General features: G+C 45.9%; 1 protein-coding gene across 1 annotated transcript in view; it reads left to right on the forward strand.

The window, feature by feature from the left end:
• Positions 1-278: 278 nt before the first annotated feature.
• The window catches only part of PRIMA1 (proline rich membrane anchor 1), a gene marked incomplete at both ends in the record, with an annotated part of 51,832 nt that continues 37,830 nt past the window's right edge, over positions 279-14,280 (forward strand). The window contains 2 exons of the mRNA XM_082317077.1: positions 279-371; positions 6,696-6,846. Of these exons, the coding sequence (XP_082173203.1) occupies positions 279-371; positions 6,696-6,846 (244 nt within the window). The remainder of the gene's footprint in view (positions 372-6,695; positions 6,847-14,280) is intronic.

Genomic DNA, 14,280 nt, shown 5'->3' on the forward strand with positions numbered 1-14,280 from the left:
AGGGCGGGGGTGGAGGTATGTCTCCCCGCTGAGGGAGCCGGGACTTGCAGGGCGCTGGGTTTTCCCGACCACCCTTTCCCCTCCCCCCCCGCCCATCTCCCTGCCTCCCTCCCCCCCGTCCTTCCCTCCCTCCCCCCTTCCCTCCCTCCCCTCCAGAATTAAAGTTGGGACAGTCGCGCTCCGGGGATGGGTGCGAGCCAACGCCTCTGCTGCCGGCTCGCTCTGCTCCCTCCCCAGGTCGCCCGGAGCCCGCGCCCCCGCCCGCCCGCCCAGGAGGGATGCTGCTCCGGGAGCTGCTGGGGCTGCTCCGCTGCTGCTGGCCCTCCCTGCTGCTGCACTGTGCCCTCCACCCGCTCTGGGGCTCCGTCCAGGTAGGGCCGCCCGAGCCCGCCCGGCGCCGCGCCGCGCCCGCACGCCGGCATGCGGGGGGCGGCGGGGCCGGGGTGCGGGCGCGGGGAGCGGGGGGCGGCGGGCAGGGCCCCGGCGGCGCCCCCGGCAGGGCGGGGAGGCGGCGGGTGCGGGCGGCCGGTGGCGGGGCGGCGGTGGCGCAGGCGGCCCCCGGGGCGGGCAGAGCTGTTGCTCCCCGCGGCGCGGTGCCCCCTCGCCGGCTGCCGCGGGACGGAGCGCGTCAGGGCTGGGAGCGGGAGCCGGCTGCCGGCCCCCGGCGGCGCCGCACTCGGTGGGGTCGGGCTGAGCGAGATGCAGCGGACTTTCTCCGGCGCGCCGGCAGCCGGGGCTTGTAAGCGCATTTTGCTGTAGGAGGCAAGATGCACGGAAAGCAGCGATGCGCGGAGCGAAGCTCCGGCAGTCTGATTTTGCTCCTGTTTTGCCGTGGGTTTTCGACGTTGATTGCGAATTGAGATTTCCCTGGGTAAAGGGCTGAATCAGCTTTTGCCAACTCCGACGCTGTGATGTTGTGTGACCTTGATTGTAATGTGGGGTGACCGGCAAGATGGACTGGGAGAAATTAGTATACGGTGAGGGAGAGCGCCCATCCAGTTCGGAGAATCAGAACGGCAGCAAAGCTCAACTCTAATGCGTCACTTTTTGATATTTTAAAGTTTATTTATAATATATGTCTTCAGAGGAGTGATTGATGAGCCAGCCAAGTGGTGTTCAAGAGCAGAACAATTACAGTTTCTTTCTTGGAGAAAACACAGTGGAGACTCCACGTCTCTTACTCCCTGTTCTAAACTTAGTGACTCCCAAGAGATTAAAGAGAGATGTTGTGTGTTTTAGCATCTTGTCTCTTGCCGTGAATGACAAAGAGGATTTGTGCTCCTTACGGATTAAAATGAACAGGAATACAATAAAAACAACCTCCTTTAAACCAATGCCCCCCTCATAAAAATCTCTGCGAGCGCTACCTTCCTGCTGTCCTGCTCAAGTATGCAGGGAGCTGAGCTTAAGTTAAAACTGTAGCTGCATTTTTAAGGGAAGTGCAATTGTGTAAAAAGAGATGCCTTCTGCAACCTCTCTCCTGTAATCAGTCAGTCAATCAAGCCGACAAAAAAAAACTTGCATAAACATCTTTCTGGCAAACTACTCAGATGATCTAAGCCGATCTTTCAAAAATAATTACGTTTATAAGAATTGAAACACGCTCTGAGAAATGCAAAAGCCAAGGGGCCCAGCCTTTCCTTGCAATAATTTGGAAGTTTTGTTGTCCCATTCATCAGCTGTACTTGTGCTATTGCCTGCTGTTCTGTGGAAGGGCAATCGATAAATCTGCTCATACTCAAGCTTTTTTCCAGCTCTCCCAAAACTAGGCTGTATCTAAGGCTCCCATCAGCAGGTACCAATGGGAAGGGCAGGTGTGGTGTGCTCACCGGCATGCCAGCCTTCCTGTGACCAAAACTCCCGCATCTTTGAATCTCTCCCATGACTCCCTTCCCCATGTTGAGTCATAATCCTTGCTCTTGTCTTCAAAGTCTCGCAAGCCATGCTCTCCTCGACTAATTCAGTAATGTCCCGTCATGTCGGTCCCCTGCCCCTGCTCCATCTATGGCAGCCGTCGTGTTTTCTCACGTCTCTTCTCCCAGCCCCTCTTTACCCATTTGTCTGTGTGATGACTTATGTGTGGCACGGCCTTCCCTCCCACATCTTTGCATTCCCTCCTCAGGCCCTGCCTTGAGGCACTTAAGAGAATCAGTCAGATGCTAATCAGAGGAGAAGCATTTATCTTATTAAAAAAAAGAAACAAAACCAAACCAAACCCCATAATCTTTTCTTATTAGCATCGTAGCCAGCGCTGTGACAAGAAGGAAAGGACGATTCTGCCTGAGGCTTTTGACATAATTAAAAAAAAGAGCAGTAAGTGTCATGATAAATAGCAGGGTCACATTTTTTCAGGTTTCATAAACATGGATCTGGATTAATTCTGATGTGAATTATGCAGAGCCGTCCTGGGATTTACGCAGCAGTGTTGAGATCTCTTTAGACTGCTTCCAAGAGACAAAGCTCTTGCCACATCAGCAGGCTTTTAGAGGTCCCTGTGCCTTTTCAGTTAACTGCACTTTTCTTTTCAAGCTTTCCTCCTTTTACCTGATTCAAAAAGTCACAAGAGGGCCACCCTCCAGGGACTGTATTAATTCTCTTTTCCCATCCCACTCTGTAGAGCATGCTTGTGGACTGCTGCAACCCCATGGGACTCTACTGAAATACTAAACGGCTCTGACCACATGCAGATTTATTCTTCCACTCTATGCAAAGCAGGACTAGGACCACTGTTTCTGAAGGAAATCTCGGATTAAAAAGAAATACGTCACAGGCATGAACGTCAACAGAGAGACTGCAAAAGGAAACCACCAGTTACCACTTTGTTTGCTTTTTCCTGGACATTTGTGGATCAGATTTTCATTTCCATGAATATTTAAAAACATTTGTCCTTTTTGCCAAGCGTGTTCATATCAAATGCACAAATCCATAAAGTCAACTCTATGTATTTTCAAAGCAGGGCAAAAAACGCATCCGCTTGAAGTCCAGGCAACATATATGTCCAACCAGCCAGCTGCTGAGTGTGTTAAAAAAGCCTCATGCCAAACAAGCAACCAGGTTTTAGGCAGGCTGAGGAGACACGTGTTCATGGCACCTTCAACACCTGGAGGAATGGCTGGAAGGTGCAGAAGTAAAAACTAGGGAGAAAGCCCTGTGTTGTCCATCTCTGGAGACGACCCCTTGCCAAGGCAACCTCTGTGCTACGAACTGCCCGCCAGCCCGGTGGGTCTCTGGTTAGTCATGACCTGCGAAGTGCTTCCAAAGCCATTCTGGGGCCATGGTAGTGTTCAGCAGAACAGACAAGCAGTGAAGTTTGAGGCCGCACTCAAATTAGCAGACCTGGCCAGAGAAAGACTAGGCTCTTTCAACATGCCTTTTTTCTCCTGACATGTCCTGTAAAGGCAGTTTACCTTGAATTGCAGACAGTAAGAAAGAAACATGGAGTAATTTATTTCATCATCCTCTGCCAGAGCAAGATTGTTCCCTAAAGCATATTTTTTAGTGATTTGTTCTGCTTACCTTTAGAAGACACAAGTAATAGCCTTCATTCCTTTCATAAGAAGACTAATAGACATCGAGTGGCATTTTTTTTTCTTGAAAAGGAGCCAGATGTATTTTCTTTTTTTCTTAATTCTATCTTGCTACTGTTAGTTAATCTTCTTGCAGCAGTCCTTGACTATTTCTCTCCTTCTCGAGGCCGGCAACCTTGATTCAGGTCTTTCCTTTTCCTGCCAGACTTCAGCCAACTTATGATGTCTTTGTTATTTTAAACTCACCCTCTAAGACAAACCCCTGGCAAGGTAATATCTGTGTTCCCACAGGTATCTTCTAACAACCAGACATTTTACTGAATGACAAGAGAAAGGAAACGAATAGGTGATAAAGCCCATGCTTTTAAATGTCAGTTCTTTCTCAACCATTTAAAAATGATCATGGGGAATTTTGATAAAGGTTCGGGCTAAGGTATTGAGAGACAAAGCAACTTTTTTTTTAATTTCAGAAATAATATTTTAAAAGTACCCAGGAGAAGGGAGTGGCTGGGCATGTATAGGGTTAATCTTGTCTGCAAAGTAATTGAGAAAAATATTCACTGGTTTCTGAGGACACTCCATTACCAGCCTGAGGTAGGAGAGCCTCCAGGGATTTAAAAGCAGTCAATAGTTCTAAAAAAAGACAGAGCAAGCCCTTGGTTCTGGTTGATACTAAGTTAGAGCAATAAGTCAGTGTAGCTTTTCCATACCAGCACCATCTTCAGACTTATATACAGAACGCTGCTTCTGGTCTGCAAATGAAGCTGGCTCAAAGCCTGCACAATGTTATTCTTCTGTCTCTATCCTCTCCCATTGCACTGGCTCCTGCGAGACTGTAGCGAGCCGTAGGATTCAGCAACCAGGGAACTAGGTAGGGGATGGTAATTGTAGCTAGGAGTTAATAGTTGCTTCCTAATCAGTTGCCGGGGCCAGTGGAGAGGTGTTACCCCACCTCCTCTGTCAGCACAGTAAATGTTGTCACACCAGTACAAGTAGGAGGTGTCCCACGTGTGCCACTGCCCCCGCGTGGAGTGGGCGCTCTTCCTACGGGGCTCCTCTTGGGAGAGTCCCTAACACCCCGACCCTCCCTAACACCCCGACCCAGCGTGTGAAGAGCATTGGAAGAGCTGAAACGGCATGGAGGATATTCTGCAGCCTGTGATCACTTACTTGAAAAATACATAAGCCTGCTTAGCAGACAGATTTATTACCAGCCATGAGGGATTATGAAGCCGAGTCACTTTGATTCATTAGAGCATTCAGAGAGTTTGTGTAAGTTCCTGGAAGCTGTCTGGGATGGTCTTTAACCAACCGCTTGCTGTTACTTGATGGTGAAGGGGAAAGTTGGAAAGCGCTTGTGCTGAATTTGTTTTTCCCTATGTTTGGTAATAGATTTTGACAAGCTGTTTAAAGAACTGAGCCTTCTGACTTGTGCTGTTCCGAGCTGTCCTTCCAACTCAGCTACGCGTAGCCTTTTCTATTCTTTCCTCCCTCTCTATAATATTTAATCAACAAAGCCCTACCTCCATTTCCCTGAGGCCAGAGTAATGCATCTTTCTGTGTTTAGAAACCTCCTACGCATGTGAACGTGTCCTTTGTGCAGTGATGTTTTAGTTAGCCATGTCTGTCTTTTTGGCCAGAAATACATGAAATGACTGTGTACAGCTTTCCTGCAGCCAAGAGGCAGCACAGCACCCTTGGTGCCCAGCTGTGGGTGGTGGAAGAGGCTCGCTGGCTGTGCTGTGGGCAGGGGTTGAAAGGGGAGAGGAGACAGACTGTGTGCCCAGAGCTGGCAGGGGAAGGGAAGCAAAGCTTGGGCAGGAGAGAGGAGGGGGAGAAGGCAACCCTGGGTGACCCTGGGGATAGGCAGGGAGGCAGAAGAGGCCTGCCTAAAACAGGTCAGAAAGTGTGGCATGAGATATCCTTTTTTGTAAGGACCAACATATCGTGGAAAAGAGCTAATTAAAGAAGAAGAGGTTACACCAAAACTATTAGGACAATAACCTGCCTAAGACCAAACTGTACAAGGCAACAGTTGAATGCTAGCATAGCTATCCTTAGCTTCAGCAAAACACAAGTCTGTCCCAGGTGGTCTCCTAATCTTACATTCAAAGTGCTTGTTAGATAACATGCTTATTCATCTTTTAGGCTTTGTTTCCTTAAAATTGTATCCGGTATTTTCCATCTGAGTATCAGTCCATTCAGAAAGAGCTGGCCTAGAGACCTCTGAAGCTAACACCTCTCAGAAGCTTCTGCGATGTTCAGCAAATTTCCTTTTCATTAGGGACTTATTCCTCTTCATTTTGTAGCATTAGATTAGGAATTTTATGAATATTCCTTAAATCCCTCGTCATGTAAATATTACTGATGGGAAGAAAAATGTGCTGTTAATAAATGGTCCTTGTCATGCCTAGATCAAGCTATTGAATATATTGTATACCAGTACTAGCTAAATCATTGTCCATGGCCAAGCGATGCCTATGCTTGGGTTCTGCAATGCCTCATCTTCAGCTTTATTACTAGCTGACACTGCATGTTACAGAGGCTACAAGTCACAGTTTGTGGCGTTTCCATTTTCACCGTGTCATTGCTGTGGTCCGCAGATGAGTGCAATGTGGGCTTCCTCTCCTCTTGGCGGGAAGTGAAACACTGTGAAGTGCTCTCTGAACATGAAAGCAAGGCTGGCAAAGCAGAGGAGAGATCTCCTTTGGCTTTCAGTTCTGCCATAAGGAAAATGAACATAATCCTGACCCTAACTGTCTTGTAATTTTTATTAGCTCTCTTTGGCTTGCAGCAATGGCCCTGTGAATAATGCATGCTGCTGGATGGCTTTCCTAAGGGAAGAAGGCTTACGCAATCATATTGTCTGCCACTACCCGCCTTCTCCTTACCCCATAATAACTCAGAAACCAGCTGGCCAATTTCAAACACATTTGACAGAGGGAAAGAGGTCTTGAAGATACTGCGTTAAGTAAAACCAAAAAAAAAAAAAAAAATGGGGACCATGTAGGGAATACACCTCCTTGCAGTGGCCTTAGTGAGGAACATGAGCTCAGTTCTCACTACAGGTCTGAGGTACTGCTCAGGTACTCAAGTTCAAGAAACATATTCATGGAAAGTCCGTTTTCACTGTTTCTGCTGCTCATGCAATGACTTATTTCTTCACAGATCACTCAGGGTGAGCCGCAGAAGTCATGCTCCAAGCCTGTAGCAGAGAAAGTCACAGAGAGCTGCCAGCAAATTTGCCAGTGCAGGCCACCTCCACCGTTACCACCGCCTCCTCCACCTCCACCGCCCCCGAGGTTGCTAGTGGTGCCGAGTAAGTAGCCACTGGTACGGTTGTGGTGCGCTGAGGGGGGGTGAAGCGATGGGGACTCCTGGACAGATGGAAGGAGAAAGGATGTGGGAGAGTGCACAGCTAGCTCATTTGTCATTTTCCACTTAGCAAATGGAGGAAAAAATGTTCTCAGTAGAGATGGAGATCTGTTTTCTGATCAATGAATAATGCTTGGCTTTTGGAGGAAAGCCAGAGAAATTCCCTCCTTTCATTGTATTATATATGATTCCCTAGCTTTAAATGGTTCCCTAATGCCGTAGCCCTGGGAAATGCTTTCCGAAGGAGACATAGCGCTGTGCTTCCCCTTGAGTTACATGACCTCGTGTTTTGCCAGGTGCGCAGCTTGGAGGTCTGCGTGCTCCAAGGTAAATTAATTTATAAGCAGGCAAATTAATTTATAAGCAGGCAAAAATTAAAACACTCTGCCTAGACCATCCTGCAGGTTTGGCTGTCTTCAAGACACTGGAGCTCTACTGGTTTACCATAGCAGTGAGTTAGGCTCACTGGTTTTAAATTGCTTACAACTGTAACAAAAGTCAGAGGCATGTCTGGGGTCAATGGCAAGTGAGCAGTTTTCCCACTAATCATAGAATCAGTAAGGTTGGAAAAGACCTTTGAGATCATTGAGTCCAACCGGTAATGCACATATGGGCTAAGACTCATCTATTTCTCTTAATACAAATCTGTGCTCCCAAGCCTTATCCAGCCCATCCGAGCTCCTCCTGATTTCCAGCTGTGCATCCCCATGTCCGGCACACCTTGTGCCTGCAGTGCCTTCTGGCTAGCTCTGCCAGCTTCCTTCCACATCACTATTCCTGTGATCCCCGATGCACAAGATCCTTTCTGGAGAGCAATAACTGTGCTGGTGGTCCCCGGAGAGGCAGTCTCTCCGCAGTGGGACGGAGCTCACCGGCACTACCTGCACTGGCTGGGTGCAGGGACATGGGCTGGACCCTGCACAGGCACTTTTAGGTCCCAGGTGTTTGGTATTCCAGCAAATCTCCTTAACGTGTCTATATTTTTGCAAATTTGTCTCTCCCTAAAAGGCTGCCTATTAATTCTTCTTCCTGCTTAGATAAACTCCTCTGGGAACAGTGTTGCAAAGTATACCTAGTATCCTTCCCAGCGATTCCCCCAGGGGAAAAGAAATCATTAGGTAGCATCATTTGGCTGTTTGTCTTTATCAGCACCATCCCCAGATGTGCGGAAGACACGAAGAAGGCTTCTGCACAGCTTTTAGCCAGGCGGAGGACAGGCAGAATTTTGCAGCGTGTTTTCTGCCAGGAGCGTGCTTTGTATTTGTGCCACACTGCAGAAATTTAAGGCAAAGGCAGGAAAAAACCAACAGTGAAACACTTGGGAAAGGAAGTACAAAGACAGCTTGGAAAGCAGAGATGAAGGTTTTTTTATAGCAGGAAAAATCTCTTTCAATGTTCAGGAAAATGTCATGGACAGTGATATTGAAAATTCCCTTGATCTTTGTCTCACAGTCAGAAAATAAAGTACTTTGCCACTCCATTTTCTTGTACCTGGGGTACCCCATTTCCCTGAGGGAGCTGCTCTCACCCACACGAGACGTGGCGAGCAGTGTTGGCACAGGGACCAGCCCTGCTGCTCAGCTGCGCCGGGAGGAGGGCACCGCTGCCCGGCTGCTTCCCCTCCCCGGGCTGCCGTCAGGCAGCTGGTCTGAGTGCGTGGATTTGTCTCCTGTGAAGCGGGAAGGAAGTCGTACCAGAAAAAAAGAAGTCTGTCACACATTGCAAAAAGAGGAAAGAGAAATCAAATGGGCCTGTGACTGGGATAGCCTGATGCTTACTCAGGCTGGATTGCCAGGTGCTAACCCAGTTCTAAAAATGAGCTATATAAATCCAGATGACTAATATCTAAACAAGTTACTTCATTTCAAATGCAATAAAAAAAAAATAGATTACACAGTCTTTTCACCAGTAAGCTTTAGAGTAGCAATCAAGTGCCTCATCTTGAAAGATGCTTTCGTTATTATCAGCTGTCTAGGCACTGTGATTTAGCCCACGTGTACAGCAATCCCCAGCCTTGTGAGAACGAGCAAGCCTCGTGGTTAAATATTGATGTTATAGACACTGCTTTTAAACAGCCTTCAGAGGAGAGGGCAGTAAAGGGGCAAGACATGCTATTATTAAGTGGTTGATGCTAGACTTGCACTTTGCACTTTTTAAGTGATTAAAGTTAAGTACTGGAAAGACCTTTGCAAAAAAGCAGCAGCCCAGGAGCTGCAAGTTTTTTAGCTTTACAAGGTACAGCGTCTGTGCCATGAGGCACTTCATAAAGATGCTGGCATTGCTCTCAGAGCTTTGTGAGCCACTAAAGGCTGCAGCCTGCTAGGCAGTGTCCTTAAAAGCTCTTTTTGCAATCAAACTGAAAGTTGTTGGAGGTTTAGATCATCTCTACATCCTTCTAAAACAGCTACTGTGGTTTGGTCCTCATGATTAAAGCCAATAGATAGAAAATTCCTGTCCATCCAGTTACTACAGACAGTGACAGCTCGGTTATCTGCTAAATGAAGCCATCTAGTGCTCTTTGACATGTCCTATCTGGTCTCCTGCTGCTGCTGTGGAAAAGCAGGGGACCCTCTTTGTGTCCTTTCTTATCAGTCTCACCTGAATGTTTTGCAAACCCTACTTGGATGTATGAGATGGCACTGGGTAACTGTTTATGAGCTGCTGAATCACTCCCTGAAAGGTTTTTATTGTGCTTGAGGACAACTGAGGACTTTCAGGAACAATTACAGTGCATTTAGTGTCTCTTTAGACATTTTGATATTGACAGGTTGATCCAGCGACAGATCTTTAGCTCTGCTTCCTGCAGATAGATGAACAAAATCTGTTAAATGTTCTGAATTTCAGAATTCACATATAATAACTGGTAAATGTTGTGTTTACTCTGAGGGACAATAAGCTAATTCCCTCCACAGAAAATGAGTAGAATAACACGCAACTTAACAGTCAGTCTAAATACATGAGCGGTGGTAGAAACACCAACTTTCCAGGCTTTAGGAGACACCTCACTGTTATAGTCATGTACTTCTAGCAGGGATGGGTGGGGTGTGTTTCAGTGCACCCTGAGGAGGCATATCATTCGTTCAACAATGTGAATAAGGGAAATTAAATTAGATCACATGGCCCATATATTTCCAATTATGGACAACAAAATTATGGACTGGTGAATTCAGAGAATGCCTCTGCCACCAGAACTCCAGGCCCCAGGGAAGAAAACATAGACTGCTTTTGTCGTCCTTCAGCCATGACTGCGGACCTCCTTTTCCCATGTTTCTAATTCCTTCACACAGACCACTGGTGTTTCTGATGTTCCCTCCAACCCTGTTCTTGCCTTCACTGCATCTGCTCTGTGGCTGTCATGGGACATTCCCTCTTGGCAGCATATCCATGTGCCTCCTCCTCGCTAAGTGAAGGACTCCTGATTTGCCCCAGTGAATCTGTCTGCTTTACGGTGTCTAAATGAAGGCTAGAATCAGCCATGATGGTCTCTGTGGTTGCTGGTTCTCTCAATATTGCTAGTTCAGCCTTGTCTCTTTCTGTGAAGTGGGACACATGGAGCATTTCAGTTTTGAGTTTCCTGAGCTTCACTCCAGATGCAGTTTGTTGGCATCCCACTGAGATACTGCTGTCTTGTTCAGTGTCAATGTGTACCTTACTGAGGGTCTTCAAGGAGAGGGGCTCCAGCCCATGTTAGAAATAACTAGGGTGGTGGGGAGTGTGTGACAAAGTGGTGGGACTGTCAGGAGACATGGTCACCGAGCCAATTGCGGTTCCTCCAGATGGTCTGGCATATTGATGTTTCCGCAGTAACTCCCCTTATGCAAGCAGCATCCTGCTCTTTAACCCGTGCCTAGAAAACTGTTCATTGATGAAGTGAAGGGAAAGCTCACGAGGCTCTGAGGGGCCTAAGGCCAACTAAGCTTAGATGCTGACAGCAAAGAAAGGAGGAACTTTCAATGAAATTGAGTGTGTTCCCTAGATGTGGCTGTAATGACGTGAAGGAGATGATAGAGATGCTCAGAACCTGGCCTTTAATTAACTGTTTCTTTTTTTCCCTCCATCTGCTTTCCTCCTTGTCTCTGGATTTCAGCCAGGACTAAGGCAAGGTGGATGGAGTACTTGTTTAGGCAGCATTTCTAACCCAGCTTCACAGACCCATGAGATTAAGCTAGTTCAAACGATGTTGACCCTTCAAAATCTGAAATACTGCTGTTGTCAACCCTTAAATACTTTGTGAGCATGCAGGTTTCTCCAGGGGCATTGCAAAGAAGAAACGACTTTGGAAGTAGAATTTAGGCTTTCAAAACAGGAAGGAGTTAAAGCTAGACATACACTGCAGTCAGTATCAGTTTTAACCTGTGTAAGATTTGATGAAAAAACATTTCAGAAGTGACTTCTTCAAAATGGTACAAGGAAGAGAAAGGATGTTCAGCATAAACTCCTCACTTGCTGGTTAGCAACATCTGCTGTCTCTGCTGTACCCATCTCCCACATTGTGTGAGGAGTCTGTGGTGCTGCCATCCCCTCTTTGGATGATGGAAATGTCCAGTCAGACATTGCTTCAGTCAAAATTTAGAGGAGGAAACTTAAAGAGATCATTACAAGCTGTACTAGTGCAGCTGAGTCTGGATACGTGAACCAACCTCTGACTTGTTGGACGCTTGCACATAGGTACACGGTGAGGTCTGTACAGCTTCTGACCTCAGTGATAGTTTGCCATGAGCTATCAGTTGACATAAACCACAATCAAGTCAGTGCAAAGCCACAGGGAATGACATCACTGCAGAGGACTCTAATCTCCAGGCTGTAATTGTATGATTTTGTTTTTCAAGGTGAAATCTTTTCCTTTATCTTTGGAGATAGTGCATCTAATTAACTAATTATTTGGGCTGGTGAAAATGCCAAAATAAAAATGACCAACTGCAGGAAGGGTGCAACTTTTGGCAACTGTATGAGCACAGATAGATAGCTTAATTTCAGAAAGTGATCAGGGTCCCTTTAGTGCAAGTAGGAAAGTTAAGGACATTTGGATCTTTTAGGACAGATGGTCACAATGTGTGTATATAGGCAGGAATCTGAAGTACAGGAACAGTCTAGAACTTCTTAAACTTTGAGTAGGTTTTAAAGCAACTAAATTTGCAGATTTGGCTTGCTGACTGTTAACAACATAGCCTTCCACAGAAGGAACTTGTTATAGAAATAAAAACCGTATGGCACTGGGAAATAAAAGAATAAGAAATGTTTTTTCCTTAGGCTTTTCTATGACCTAAATCCTGGTGGTAGAATGGACAGGGTGACCCAGTGCAGATCCAGAGAATGAGTTTGAGCATCATGCTGAGCACTGTCTCCACATGGCCATTCAAACAGGAGAGCTGAGCATGGTCCTGATGCTTGTTCGCCACATCGCTTCTTGTACTGCATGGGTACAGATGTTGATGTGCTTGCCTACACAATGCCAAAAGGGCTTTTGTCCTCGGCAGAGGTCTGTGATTGTCCCCCAGCAGCTGAGGGGAGATTGTGATTGCAAACTAAATTGAAATCCTCCTGGAGGCCACCACATGTTTTAAAACATGAGGTGCGAAAGAATTTGCTGCAGGCAGTCTAGTGTAGTTACTGCAATATGGGTTGAGTCTCAGAGAGCTCTGACTTTTAAGTTTCCCTTTGGGTGGGCCTTTTGTCTTGTGAGTGCTTTGCACCTTTCCAAACAGCTGATGCAAATGCAGTTCTGTCCCTAAGGGCTCAGCTGGCAAGACCAGCCTTTACCTACCGCCCTTCTGCCAGAAGGACTGGTTCTGAGTAGTTTTGAGATATTTGGGTACACTTGAGGAGTCTTGGATTAACTTCTCCCAAGTGCTGATGCCCAAAGGAATTGTTAGCAAACAGATGTGGGTGTTTTTGTTTTATAATATGGGGAAGATGTTTTCCCCTATACTTCATACAACATAGCGACCACCAAAACTGAACAGTAATGGAAGACAACTACAGTAGCACCAAAATGGCAGGGGGCATATCATCTCCTACACCAAGGCATTTATGGTAATGATGGCTACTGTGAGAGAATATTGTTTTACCACAAGTCTGGTCTAGACAGTGATTTTTTTTAAATGCAAGCAGAATGCTGAAACAGGGAAGCCCTTTCAGTTTTGGTAACACAGCTGTCATACTGTGAATTACGGTCTTGTGTGAGAGCATTGTTTATAATTTACAAAGCAAAACCAAAATTCAATTCTTGTCTTCTCCCACATACACTTTCATTTTACTGGAGGATTGTGACTCTAAGAACTGGCAGTAGGATTTTGAGGCTTTCAAATCTAAATTGAAATCCAGCCTCGCAGCCTGGAGTCATGGATGATGGCACATGCAGAGTCTAGTCCAGGTCCCCATCGTATTGTTTTCACATCACAAACACTACCTTCTCTGTTAGCACAGTGAACCAAATCATTAAGCATCCAAGATGGGATTTAGGCAGAATTCACCCACGTACATCAGAAATGCAATGATTAGATTTCCTGCCTCAAACTGCAGGCACCTCTGATTTTATCACTAAAGACATAAAGACTTCAAAATCCTTCTTTTTTTTTTTTTTTTTTTTTTTTTGCATTTAACACGGTTATTTCTGGCATAGGAATAAAAGTTACAAGTCCTCACCTCCCAGTCAAAATGAGAAAATTATTTACAGTGAGGAGATTTCTTAAGCAGCAATCAAATATGAAGTTTGAAATAGTTTGGACAGCTGGGATGTTATATTAAGTCTGAAGAGCTGGATTAGTGACTAGAAAGCAGGTAAAACTGGAAAGGTTCATGCTAATACTTGCATGATAGTAGTCTGCTATCACTCGCGCGCCTAACATCTCCTTGTATCGGGCTGTTGTAAACTCTCTGTCTATCTTTGTTAAACACTGGTTAGATCAGACTGTCAATCACAGCTTCCATTGCTTTCCCAATTTGGAGGTTTTCACCACAGTAAATTCTGAAATGTTTTGCCAAGTCTAATTTTTATTTAGGCAAGTGATGAATCTTCCCCCTGCTCTGGGACCTTGCAGATTTGTTTTGAATTTTTCATGCAGTAATAAATCCATGTTATGGAAAAATCCACTCTCTTGAAAATGCACTCGTTCATAGATTTTGAAGTATTTAAAAGTAAGAGCCTCCGGCCAGATTTTGCAGTGCAGGAATCAGTGGGAGTTCTATTATCTATAGATTAAAAGCATTGTCTAATTTTGAAAAAAGAAGCATCAGATATTAAACTGATTCTGCAGTAGAACAGTCCTTTCTACTGAGATGCATGCTCCAACAGTGATTTTTTTTTTTTTTTTAAGCAAAAGCAGTTGGCTAAGCTGAAGACATTAATTCCCTGTGTGGATGGCAGTCCATTTGTACA

Source organism: Platalea leucorodia, assembly GCF_965183815.1.
Source record: "Platalea leucorodia genome assembly, chromosome: 7".
Lineage (NCBI taxonomy): Eukaryota > Metazoa > Chordata > Aves > Pelecaniformes > Threskiornithidae > Platalea > Platalea leucorodia.